This window comes from Thermobia domestica, chromosome 17, assembly GCF_964235325.1.
Source record: "Thermobia domestica chromosome 17, izTheDome1.hap1.1, whole genome shotgun sequence".
NCBI classification, from domain to species: domain Eukaryota; kingdom Metazoa; phylum Arthropoda; class Insecta; order Zygentoma; family Lepismatidae; genus Thermobia; species Thermobia domestica.
The window spans coordinates 93,859,433-93,872,267 of NC_137470.1; the positions used below are offsets into that span (position 1 = coordinate 93,859,433).

Here is a 12,835-nt window from a genome sequence, read left to right on the forward strand (position 1 = left end):
AAATTTCCTTGCAGTTATTTTGGAACAAGGTTGTAATATTATTTGTAAAATAAGTTACTGGAACAAAACAGTAAAAGCATATATATAGGTAACCAAGAAAGTTATGTCGCTTTTTGTGGAGGTCTATTATCAATTCGTCCTCTTACCGTGAGTTGAATGCGAATGGAGATAAGACGAAGACCAGTTGTTGGTGTGGGTGTATAAAACACACTCCCTGGTTGTGACAGTTCAGTTACACCGTGAACTTGCGTAAGGACATTGTAAACATGGAACTTCCACAGTGCTTTATATGTGAGTGTATATTGTACGAGTTCAAACTGGGGGTCAAACGCCGCTGCAGCGGAGCGGAAGATAGGCCGGGCCTTTGATGAGAGTGTCGTGACTACGTGGAGAGTGCAGCGGTGGTTTAACAAGTTTAAGAAGGATGACGAAACACTCGAAGACGCACCACGTCGCGGAAGTCCAACACATGTACAAAATGAAGATCTTCAGGCGGCAATTGAGGCGAACAGTGGTAAGATATGTGAGGACTTGGGACTACAATTCAGTGTGAGTGGATAAACCATATGTCAGCACCTCCATCAACTTGAGAAGCACTCCAAGTTAGGTCGATAAGTCCCACATAATTTGACTCCGGACCAGAAGGCAACGCAAGCACACGTCTGTGTTTCTTTGCTTTCTCGTCGGAGGAAGAAGCAATTTCTGGACAAGGTGTTGACATGTGATGAGAAGTCGGTCCTGTACGAAGCTCCACGGCGCCGTCATCGTTGGTTAGCGTCTCATGAACCGGTTCCAAAACAGCCGAAAGAAGGTCCTACTGTGTGTTTGGTGGACTGCTCGCGTCATTTGTTCATCGGGCACTGCTACCAGCTGGTCAGAACATCAATGCAACTGTGTACTGTCAGCAGTTGAGCCGTCTCCAAGAAACACTCAAAACTCTGGAGCCAGCACTTCTGAATTGCAAAGAGTTCCTCCTGTTACAGGACAACGCTAAGCCCCATGTAGCTAGGATGACCCGGGATACCATTCTATGTCTTGAATGGGAAACACTATAGCATCCGCCGTACTCCCGGACATTGCACCGTCCGATTATCACCTGTTCCATTCCTTGGACAATCACCTCAGAGGACACCAGTTCAGATCCCTAGTAGAGGTGCAAAATGCACTTGATACCTTCTTCGCTTCACTGCCCACCTAAGTTCTACCGCGATGGGTGAGAAAGCGATAGAACCTTCTTAGTTACCTTTATATATATATTGTACAAATGGAAAATGAAAGATAGTACTTCTTTAGAAGAAGGCGAGATCATCCCTATAGGTTTTACATGAATGAAAGATAAAAATAAATTAACATAATGCAGTGACATTAATCTGAAATTTTTGGTTGAGAATTACAGTCTTGATTTCAAATCATAAGTTAATAATTAATTCTTTTTATGGCAGGTATAGATGAACTCTGTTGGTGGCAACTTTTCCCAGCTTGTCTGTTTATTCGGGAAGATATACCATCGCAAATATTGACGAATGAAAATATTTGATTTTGGTTGGGAGATTTGGCAGATGAAATTTCTAAGGCTATCATCACTTTATCAGGAATAAAATCTTGATTGCGTAGTGAACAAAGTTCTGATAGCATACCGTCTGATGCAGAACAGAAAACTTTCCAATATGAAAATTTCCCTTTTATTAACAAAATATCTGTGCTATTACATCCGTAAAGCGAATGAAATGCTAGGAGTGAAGAAGCTTTTAATGCACCTAGAGCATTGAATACATCTCCAATCGGAATGGTCTTTTGAATTGGGCACAAAATATGACAACACTGGAAGTACAGGATATCTTCGTGTGCTAAGGACCAAAATATCTATTTGGTCTAGGAATTAATTCGTGCGGTTGGTACGCACACATTGAAGCTGTAGTACAAACACAAAATACATAAATACCTTAAGAAAAATATTGTCCATCGCTAGCCACCACTTTCGCCCATCTGTCAGGCAATGTACGGATTCCGTGGCGAAAGAAGTCCTCATCCTTGGAAGCGATCCAGTCAGAGACCCATGTTTCGATATCTTCTGAAGAAGTAAACCGCTGTCCAATCAAATCGTTGTTCATGCAATCGAACAAGTAGTAGTCCGAAGGAGCAACGTCTGGTGAATACGGCGGGTGGGGTAAAACTTCCCATCCGACATTTTCTAAATAGGTTTTGACCGGTTTTGTGACATGTGGGCGAGCGTTATCATGTTGAACAATAAGTTTATCATGTCTGTTCTCCCATTCTGGTCGTGTTCTGGCCAGAGCTTGCTTCAAACGCATTAATTCTCGTCGATAACGTTCTCCATTCATAGTTTCACCCGGTTGCAGCAGCTCATAGTACACCACACCTTTCATATCCCACCATATGCACAGCATAACCTTTGCACAGTGAATATCTCGTTTTGGTTGTGATGGACCTGGTTCACCTGGTTTCACCCAGGCCTTTTTTCGTTTAGGGTTCTCGTAATGGATCCACTTCTCATCACCCGTAATAATTCGATGCAGAAACCCCTTTCTGCTCTGTCGTTGAAGCAGCAATTCGCAAATGGTTTTTCTTCTTTCAACGTCTCTGTCTTTCAATTCATGTGGAACCCAATGTGACATCTTTTGAATCATTCCCATGGCTTTCAAGCGTTTGGAGACTGTTGTTTGATCAACGCCTTTGCTGCTGCAAGTTGTTCCTGCGTTTGACACGAATCCTGCTCGAGCAATGCTGTCAATTCTTCGTCTTGAAATTTTTTTGCCTGTCCAGCTCGCTCTTGGTCTGCCAAGCCGAAATCACCACTTCTAAACCGTGCAAACCACTTCTGACACGTTCGCTCAGCTAGAGCATGGTCACCATACACTTCCACCAAAATACGATGACTTTCAGTCGCACTTTTCTGCATGTTAAAGTAATGCAGCAGGACACCCCGCAAAAACACTTTATCAGGCACAAATTGCGCCATGTTCACTTAACTACAAACTGGTGTTGTTGACGCTTTAATCCACTGCCCTATACTACGAACGATACGCGATGACAGGGGTTTGCAACACATGTGGGGATACACGGAACTGTGGGACGCTCCGTTCGTTGCGCCATCTCTTGTCCACCCGCACGAATTAATTCCTAGACCAAATATATTTTGTGCAAAAATAAACAATTTATCACCCTTGTCTTTTTTTTTTTTTTTTTTTTTCGACAGAATGGAGAATTATTTTCATATCTGACTCTTCTTGAGTGCTACGTAGGTGATCCAATGAGCAATGCGTAGAAGAATCTTCTGAACGTTTCCTCTTCGTCTTTCTACAGTAAAGCGTTTTTTGGTCCAAGTATTATATTAGTTCATTTTTTGTACCATCATGTGAAAGTATTTTCTGCATCTTGACATTTACTATGTTTGTGCTGTCGGTGATTTTGCATTGAGTAGGTATAGTTATTACTTCTTTTTTGCCGTGTAGTAGTCTTTATGGAGTTTTCTTGATAAATGTCAAAAACAGATGAACCTCATCGTAGTTCTAGTACTTTGTTTTAATATTTTTCATGAATACTTCTGCCAGATCTTCTCAGTTTTTGATATCTTTGCCGTTACTTATGTTAAGTGATTGACGTTCTGGCATATACCATCTACGACTACAACTGGAAACGATCTTTTATCAGCTGAACCTACTTTCGATTGACTACTGTTTGGTGTGTAGATTTTAAAATCTCAATCACCTTACTTCTCCTGGAACATAGAATCATTGTATTGTCATAGTTAAAAAGTGATCTCGGGACAGCTGATAACTCGTACGTTCCAATCGTTTCGTGTGTCACAAAAAGGGGGGGGAAAAAAGTTTGATTGATTCTACAGATCTAAGGTGTTCTTCCCAGTCATCAATTCTTATTGATCATATTAACCCTAACAAATGTTCGACTATGGTCATGTATGCTTGTACCAATTTAAATGTGTTTTGTTTTGTTCTTGTATATTATCGAATTACCTAATTTTTTCCATATAAATTGCTTCTTCGAACAATATTTAATAAATTATTATCCCAGTACTTGCCTTAACTCTTTAAAGTTCTTGATAATCTCTGGGCATGGATACTTCTTCATAAACATCTTCAGATAAAAGTAAGCAAAACGATAAGAGTACGCTTGTGTGGTTCTTCTGCTCGTCTAACATGTTTGTCCGATATAATCTGTTGCACAGTATTCACACTATACCAAACTTTCAACATCTCTGGAATGCCAGATCCATCTATAAATGTGCCAATAGCACGTAACAGTGCCATATACATGAGAACTCCCCAGGTCGTAGAATAAGAGTAAGCCAATGAACAACGAAAATAATGTTTATTTGACTGCATTGAAATTGAACGAGATTCCATCATACAAACATATTACATATATCTCAAGTATTTTTCTGCGATTTCCTTTTGTTATAACTCATAACATATTTACTAAATAATTGTTCAGTAATTCGTCAAATTATTAAATAACTTCTATACTCTTCTATACCTTTAGTTTTAGAGGAAGTACTTACATAACGTATTGATGAGAATTTAATTTCTTTTAAAATGAGCTGTGGAAAAAGAAAATCGGTCCATAAACAACGGAGATAATGCTTTTTTCTTGAAGCGAGATGTCCGTCATTTTGATGATGTCATCATGTCTACACACCATGCATCAGTGAGTGGCACCATCGAAATCATTCACCAGAAGGTTTCCCTAAATAAAAAAATGTCACCCACTCATCTTATCTTCACGAAAGCCGCCACGGGATGACATGTTAAGAAATAAAATTTTATTCGTGACTGCTATTTCGATGACGTAATAAATATATTATATGCCATATCTCCGTTATTTATCGACTAATTTTCTTCATTAATAGCTCATTTTAAAGGTAAGTAAATTTTCCATATAAACTGTTATTTAACAGTTTCGGAGTTATTTTTGTTTATTTCATAAATAATTGTTCAATAATTCATTAAATTATTAAATAACTCCTAAACTTTTAGTTTTAGAAGAAATACTTACATAACAGATTTTATGGGAAATTTAATTTCCTTTAGAATGAGCTATGGAAAAAGAAAATCGGTCCATAAACAACGGAGATAATGCTTTTTTCTTGAAGCGAGTCGTCCGCCATTTGGATGACGTCATCATGTCTACACGCCACGCACTAGTGAGTGACACCATCGAAATTATTTATCAGAAGGCTCCTCTAAATCAACAAATCACACTCTCATCTTATCTTCACGAAAGCTGCCACGGGGCATGTTTTTTCTTACATATGCTCCCCTACTAATATTAGAAATGCGAGGGATTTTCTTATATTTCTAAAATACAAGGACTGTCCAGAAAGTAACAGACGTTTTGAAATTTAAAAAAAAAAAATAACATAATGAAAAACCAAATTGTATTACATACATTTGAAAGGTACACTCTTAAGCTATTTTTCCACATAATCGCCATGCAAATTAAGGCACTTATTATACCGTGACACAACGTTTTTCAATACAGTCGAGCTAGAAATCTGCCACATGGGATTGGAACCACTGGCTTACACCGGCATGCAGTTTGGCGTTAGTATCAAAGCGTTGTGTAGCGAGCCATATCTTAATCGTTTGGAAGAGATGGTAGTCGTTCGGTTCCAAATCCGGGATGTATGGTGGGTGATCAAACACCTCCCATCCAAAACCATCCAAGATCTCTTGGGTACGCTTGGCCGTGTGTAGACGTGCGTTACGGTAAAAAAAACAACAGCTTCGCGCTAAGTTTTCCCCGGCGCTTGTTTTGCGATGAATTTCAATTGGCTTGTGATTTTTGCCAACAAAAACATAATCACAGAACGCACCTTACAAGAGGCGGGATTTTCTATTGCAACGCACATTGTAACACGTTAGAGAAAGCACAGTAAGAGCGTCATAATTCCCACGCTACCACAGATGGATGCGTACTGAGTGCGGCAACGTTCTGACACTAAAATGGTGACTGTATTCCGGCTCACTGCCGCAATAGGCCAAAACGTTTGGTATTTTCTGGACAGTCCTCGAAATTTAAAGTTTCGCAGTAATGCCAAAGTAAACGACTTGGGATTTAGTATGCGTAGAATTTATTTATTTATTTATTTATTTATTTAACAGGAGCTTCAGCGCGTTTGTCCATATGACTCTGCTCATCGTGTAGCACTTCGAGATTATGATGAGCATGTAGAACAATGCAGAGGCCTTGTGGTGTCCAATTTCGGTAAGATATTAAGGTTTATTATTTATTATTATATGTGTATTTAGAGTATTTATTATTAAATGTGTAAATAACGTTACTTTATTTTTAAGTGTTATGTAGCTCTAACGTCATCACGTAATACAAGCCGATAGAAAATAATAAATGGTATATACTCTTATATGAGAAGTGTACATCAGACGTATTAGAACTTCATTCACTAATATTTGATGATTAAAGTTCACCTACATTGAATTAGACATTGAACAATATTGATTCTGAACATTTATCATAAAAAATTACGTCTTTCAATAGGACCTACGGTGGTGAGGCGTTTGCCTAAGTGGGAGGCATTTCCCTCAGGTTCGATTCACTGTAAGAGCGGGAAGTTTTTTGTATCCTCGTCCCAAGCAGCCCAGGGGTTTATTCAGTCTTTGTAAAATGGGTATCTGCGGGTAAACGCAACTAGGTTGTTGTGCTCATTACATCACCTCGTGTATGTGTAGCTTCACCTCTGAACAACCCTTGGGCTTTCTATGGCTTGTCTGGAATACAAACTTATTTTGTTACTCATTACATCTTTTAATAAGTTGATCAATCCATTGATAATGTTTTCTGTCGTAAAGTCGGTTAATTTTCTTCTTTCACTGTTTCATATTTTGCGTGATTTTTTTAACTGAGAATACAATTGCTCAATCATAGTTTTCAGTAATCAGTATGGGAGACCCATCCCTTGGAGAGTTCTCTTTCGAAATCAAGTGGGGAAAAAGACTCTTAGGTAGATCAAAAAGGTGGAAAGATAATATTATAAAGCAGCATATTAGGAAATTGGGTAAGAATTCTGATTATGTTGGGTCTCTGGAATTCAATAGAGAGCTTTTGTTCTTGTGACGATTAACTAAGCTTTTTTAGGACATACAGTTAATTAGTTGTATACTCTAAATATTCTACATAAAAGAATGTAATCTTACGAACACGAATAGTAATTGTTTGTCGATCCAATTATAATTACGTATGTACCGTTTAGGAATTCAATGGTAACATGTAACCTATAAGAATTTGTGAAGAAAAGAAAAAAGTAACTTTAGCCGTGAAACCTGACGACGAATCACCGTAAAAATAATCGTCTTCAACAAATGGACAGTTTTATTGTTTACTATGGATTGGAATAAATCGATCCTATTTCTAGGGCAATTGGTTGATATCGACATTTTATCGAGAACTTCAGTCAAATTTCTAATAGTTAGACTTTCCTTAAAGATCAGAATATAGAACTTTTGCTGTACATTTTTACTGTTGGAAGACTGTACCATGGATGTACTATGGATTCTACGTGTATATTTGGGAAACATGTTTAGGTTTTTGTTGGGTATATGTGAAGTATTTCCCTATTCCAGTAATGAAACTTAGACCGCAGTGGCTCAGTAGTAGAGCGCTCACCTTTGGTACATCGGGTCCCTGGTTTGATCCCGGCTTGCACCAGATATGATTTGTGGTGATTGAGCACCGTGTATATAGTTGTTTTCGGGTTCTCATATTTCGTTTCACTTTCTTCATTCCACCGTTTGATTAATTATATTAGATTCCGAGTATAACGTGGGACGTTAAACTCAAAATAATAATATAATAATAATAAAGAAAATGAAACTTAAATTTCTGTAAGCTCCTTTTATGTGAATGAAATGTTTGCAGAAGAATATAATCCTTCCTAAGGTAATGATAAAGAGAAGTGCATCCTGGAGTATATCCGTTCTACAGGGGCAAAAGAGAAATGAGTCTCTTTCCTGCTCTGGCCAGGACTTTCCTATAGAATATAAAGAAATGCACAAAAGCATAGTGTTAGGGTAGCCTTCAAAGCACACTCACACTCACACACACACACAAAAAAAAAAAAAAAATGAACAGGGTAAGAGGTTACTATGTAGACGCAAAAGTAAATTCTGGTATTTACGAGGTGGTATATACTTGTGGCCAAACTCTGTATAGATATGACGAACAGAAACATTGAAACTAGAATAGAACAACATATTACAGACTCTATTAACTAGTTTCAGTACTCAGAAGACACCTAAGTAAATGTGAGCATTGCATAAAAGAAACTAGTATTTTGCAGAGGACTTCTCCAGTTACACACAGCCAGGTATACGAATCTTTGATCAGAATCAACTTTCAACCGTATAATAGAAGACTAGATCCTTATCCCGAATACAACAGAGAAAGAGAGAGAGAAAAAAATGAATTAAGAAGCGGTTCTAGAAGTTATTTGGAGATTAGGACTACATGATGAAGCAAATTGTGACGTTTGCGAAATAATGTCAAAAAGTAGTAGCCAAGATGCATCACGCCAGTAACAAAATTAGTGCTCTTTTATATAAATTAGTGCGTTGAGAATTCGTACGGAAACGGATAATAGAATCGTGGTTTATTAGTAACCTCTAAAAAGGTTGTTAAAACGCTAAAGACATGATGAACCCTAGACATACTACATAAGTAGTTAAATAGGAGTAGCTCAAGCGATTCGAGAAGTTATACTATGGTTCATCATGTCTTTAGCGTTTTAACAACCTTTTTACAGGCTACTAGCATCAACTACCCGCTTCGCTGGTATAAATTAAGAAAAAAAAAAAAAAATAATATGTTCGTTAGTCAGTTACCTTTTACTGTTACTAAAGCGCTCTCTGATATCGGTCATTTTCGATCATTTTTATATTTCTTCCCCTCATCCTCCATATTGCTGGGCACGGCATCGGAAATGTTCATCTCAGCGACCCTGAAAACTATAGATTCGACACTTATATCGGTCATTGTAGATCATTTATAAATGTCTCTCTCCTACCTCTCCCTAAGTTGCACCGTCATAGTTATATGACAAAATCATCTCGTGTCCAAAACTCATCAATGTTGAAAATTTGATCGAGATCTTTTGGGTGGTTCAAGAGTTATTAAGTTACAAACATAGTTATTTTCAATTTTATAATAGAGATTAGTAAAAATTGTAGTTAAGTATGGGTGCTTACGAGCCGTGCCGTACCTACTTGGCGTATGTTCGAAGGGTAAGTGTAGTAGTTGGTGTTAAAATATACGTTGTTCGTTGATAGTCTTTATTCAGCTACAATAAATTATTTGTTTGTGTGTGTACTGTATGTAAAAATATACACTCTTAAGTAGTAGATTGTATGTGTTGTTTTCCTAACATTCTCCTAACACTCACATGCAGATTATTTATACCTTGTAACGTTGTGTAGTCAGCAACACTTCATAAGAAATTGTGTAACTAGTGTGTTCTTCTATCTTCCTCAGTACCAGGTCATGAAATATTTAGAAAGAAAAAGAGAAGTTAAGAATGTTCCAAGAGCATTGTCAGAACGAATTTAAAAAGAATTAATTTTTCTTATTAATTTCAACAGGCTTCATACCATTTGTTCTCTGTACTTTATTATTGTACTGATTAAATAATTCTTGCAACATATCTATCCATTTATAATTTCCTTGAGTTTTAAGAGTTCTGTTAAAACGTTCTACGTTATGTTGTTTTACGAAGAGACATGCTCGAAAAGGTGGGCTCAAAATTTTAAAAAATTGCAAAATATCATCTTTCTCTGACTTATGGTTCCTGAGATATGGCTCCTTAAAGGTCCGAACTTTTTTGGCCAATACCTGACAAAACGGTGGCCAGTTGGACAGTGGCCACCGGTTACTATTGGTAACAAAATGTTCACTATCCTCTTAGGTATTGACAAACGCCAATATCATCTCTCTAAGACTTACGGTTCCCGAGATATGGCTCCTTAAATCTCCCGAAATCGGAACTTTTTGGTCAATACCTCGGTAACGGTAAGAGTGACGCGAAAAATTCTATAACTTGTTTCACACAGTTTTTGATGCTGTATCGAATGGGTGGCTCAAAATTGAAAAATTTGCAAATAACAAACACAAACACAAACACACACTCATATATATATATATATATATATATATATATGCACAGAGAGAGAGGAGAGAGGAAATTCAGTAGACACTTTTTAAGTTCGTTGAAAATGAAATGAGGTCTTTCAGTTTGACACCCCACGATTATGCTTTTTAAACTAAGGGAGGCAGATGATTAAGGCAATTGAATGATGATGAAAGAATTGGGAGAATGAGGATGTGGGAGGAAACAGGAGTATCCTGAGAAAACCCACGGTCGCAATTGTTGTCCACCACAAACTGATTTGGCCGGAGATCGAACCAGGGACCCAACGCACCAGACGTAAGCATTCTACCACTGAGCCACCGTGCCCCCACGAAATTTTTCAAGTAAGGAAAAGTACCTGTCTCGCAGATCAAGTTATGTCATACGCTATGATTTCATCTAAATTCCTCAACCCTTAAAATTTACAGTCTCGAGAGCTGAACTTTATTTGAAAGCACTGAGTTCAAATTTGAGGTTACTCATTCATGCCAACAAATGGAAACAATGGATGTTTTAGTTTGTTTCTTTCTTTGTTTAATCAACGATGACAGACACTAATAGTTAATAAAAACTGTTATACCAGAAGAATCCAAACGACACAAAAGTGACAAACAGTTTCGAGGCACTCCTCACCTCAACGCATAAAATTATATATATATATATATATATATATATATATATATATATATATATATATATATATATATATATATATATATATATATATATATATATATAAACTTGTTGCTACATAAAGACCCTAGTTGTTCTTGCCAAGCCTTCGGACCTCAATGCACTATATCTAAAAATCGTGCTTAATTAGAGACTGTAATTCTATACATGTCCCAACAATAAATCACTTTTATAATCACTATCGTTATTATCCATTTTCAAATAATTAAATTGAAAGAATACAGTTTAATCATTACAATATATTGCTTTAAAAAATACACAAATATCATATTAATATTCAAATCTAAATATGGCTCGTGTACTATTGTTCTATTTTCCAAGAATTAAATTGAAACAGTAGTTTTTAGGTTGCAATTGAATGATTTTAATAGTTTTAAATCTGCAAATTGCTTCCACGGAACCGACATCTATTGGTATTAGACAGGCAGTACCTCAGGTAGCGGCACATATTAACTTGACTGCATACAATTGGGAATGGGAGTTACTCACGGACTGATATGTTTTTGTATTATAAATACAGTGGTGATATTTAAAATTCTATACTTGTCTATCCTATGGAGTAAAGGTAATGCGATTGAAGGACTATTTTATTTGCCTTACTTTTTCAGGTGACGTTTTGAATCCTCTTTCCGATCTACCAGCTGCTAGTCCTACTGTCGTAAAAGCTGTTCCCGATTTACTCCAGATCGCTGATACAAGTACCAAAGAGGACTGTAAGACTGATAGCCAAATGAATACCAGTGGAGATACGGAAATTGTAGGGAACATGTTTGAGGGCCAGACTATTAATCCTGGTTAGTAGATCTTTCACTTTTTTTTTTTTTTAAAGAAAGACATCACTACATTAAAATAAATAAATAAATTAAAAATTAACAAGAATTTTAGGAATGATAAAAAAAATGTATCAAAAGATTGTGATCTTTGTCAATAATTAGTTTTTGGATGAGGGGGCCACAAACGGATTTTTGAACGGCCTCTAAATCGAATTTTCGTATCTTTTACGGAATAAGCAGATCATACTGAGTTAAGTGATAGTTTGGGTTTGGTTACATTATATGTAATTCTCCAGATATAAGGCCTACAAGAAAATTTTTGGCTGAAATATGTTGTATCCTTTGATTGGAAAAGTATTATCAGTATTTATGTGGAAAGCAAAGGAATACGAACTTATCACTTTGAACATTATAGTATCGAAGTCTGATCAACATGTCATTCCCCCAACGTATTTTAACATATTTTTCTGGAAATCATTGAAAAATGATAGGACCATTTATATTGATTGTGTTTTGGCGTGACTTTCTTATGACTCCCTCTGGGTAGCTGAAAGCCAGTTGAAACTCCATTCTTTTGTTTGTAATCTATCCAACACTAAAATTTCTTGTACTCTATTATTTCGAATTATCCAAACAGGAGATTCATCCACGACTTTTACCATTACTTTATATTCAGTTTTCAAGGGAAATACACTTTTGTTCGAATTAACGAGAGTCCGCTGTATTTATTTCTGATGTCGCATGAACAAAAGCGCTGAGTCGTTTCTGAGAAAATCGTGGTAAAAGAAAGTCATCCCAAGAGGAAACTACCCTTTGTAGATTTTTCATAAGAAGTGACTTATCGTGTATTCTAGTGTTATTAATGGAAGCGATGAAATATGCAGAACATCGCTTGAATCATTTTTGAGAAAATCTTTTGAAAAAAAAAGAATAAACTGCCCTCGTAGATTTTATCATCAGAAAAATGACTTACACCTCAATATAGGATTATTAATGAAATATTGATATATGAAATGTAAACAAAATTGTTAGATCCTATTTCGAGAAAACCACAAATTTTGATTTTTACCCTTCCGTAAACTACCCTTGTTTTTGATGATAGGAAGAAAATTCGGAGCTCCTTCGTCGCTAAGCGGTTAGTGTGCGCACCTTTAGTGTGGGAAACCCGGATTCGATTCCCGGCAGGAGCTCATGT

General features: G+C 36.7%; 1 protein-coding gene across 6 annotated transcripts in view; it reads left to right on the forward strand.

Annotated features, from left to right (window-relative positions):
• Window positions 1-12,835, forward strand: part of LOC145673896 (uncharacterized) — a 128,869-nt gene that overhangs the window by 92,230 nt on the left and 23,804 nt on the right. For all 6 annotated transcript variants that reach the window (XR_014128840.1, XM_081743700.1, XM_081743696.1 and 3 more), the window contains 2 exons: window positions 6,144-6,246; window positions 11,476-11,661. Coding sequence is in view for 5 of the 6 variants with exons in the window: in XM_081743700.1 (XP_081599826.1) it covers window positions 6,144-6,246; window positions 11,476-11,661 (289 nt within the window). In the remaining variant the exon portion in view is untranslated. The remainder of the gene's footprint in view (window positions 1-6,143; window positions 6,247-11,475; window positions 11,662-12,835) is intronic.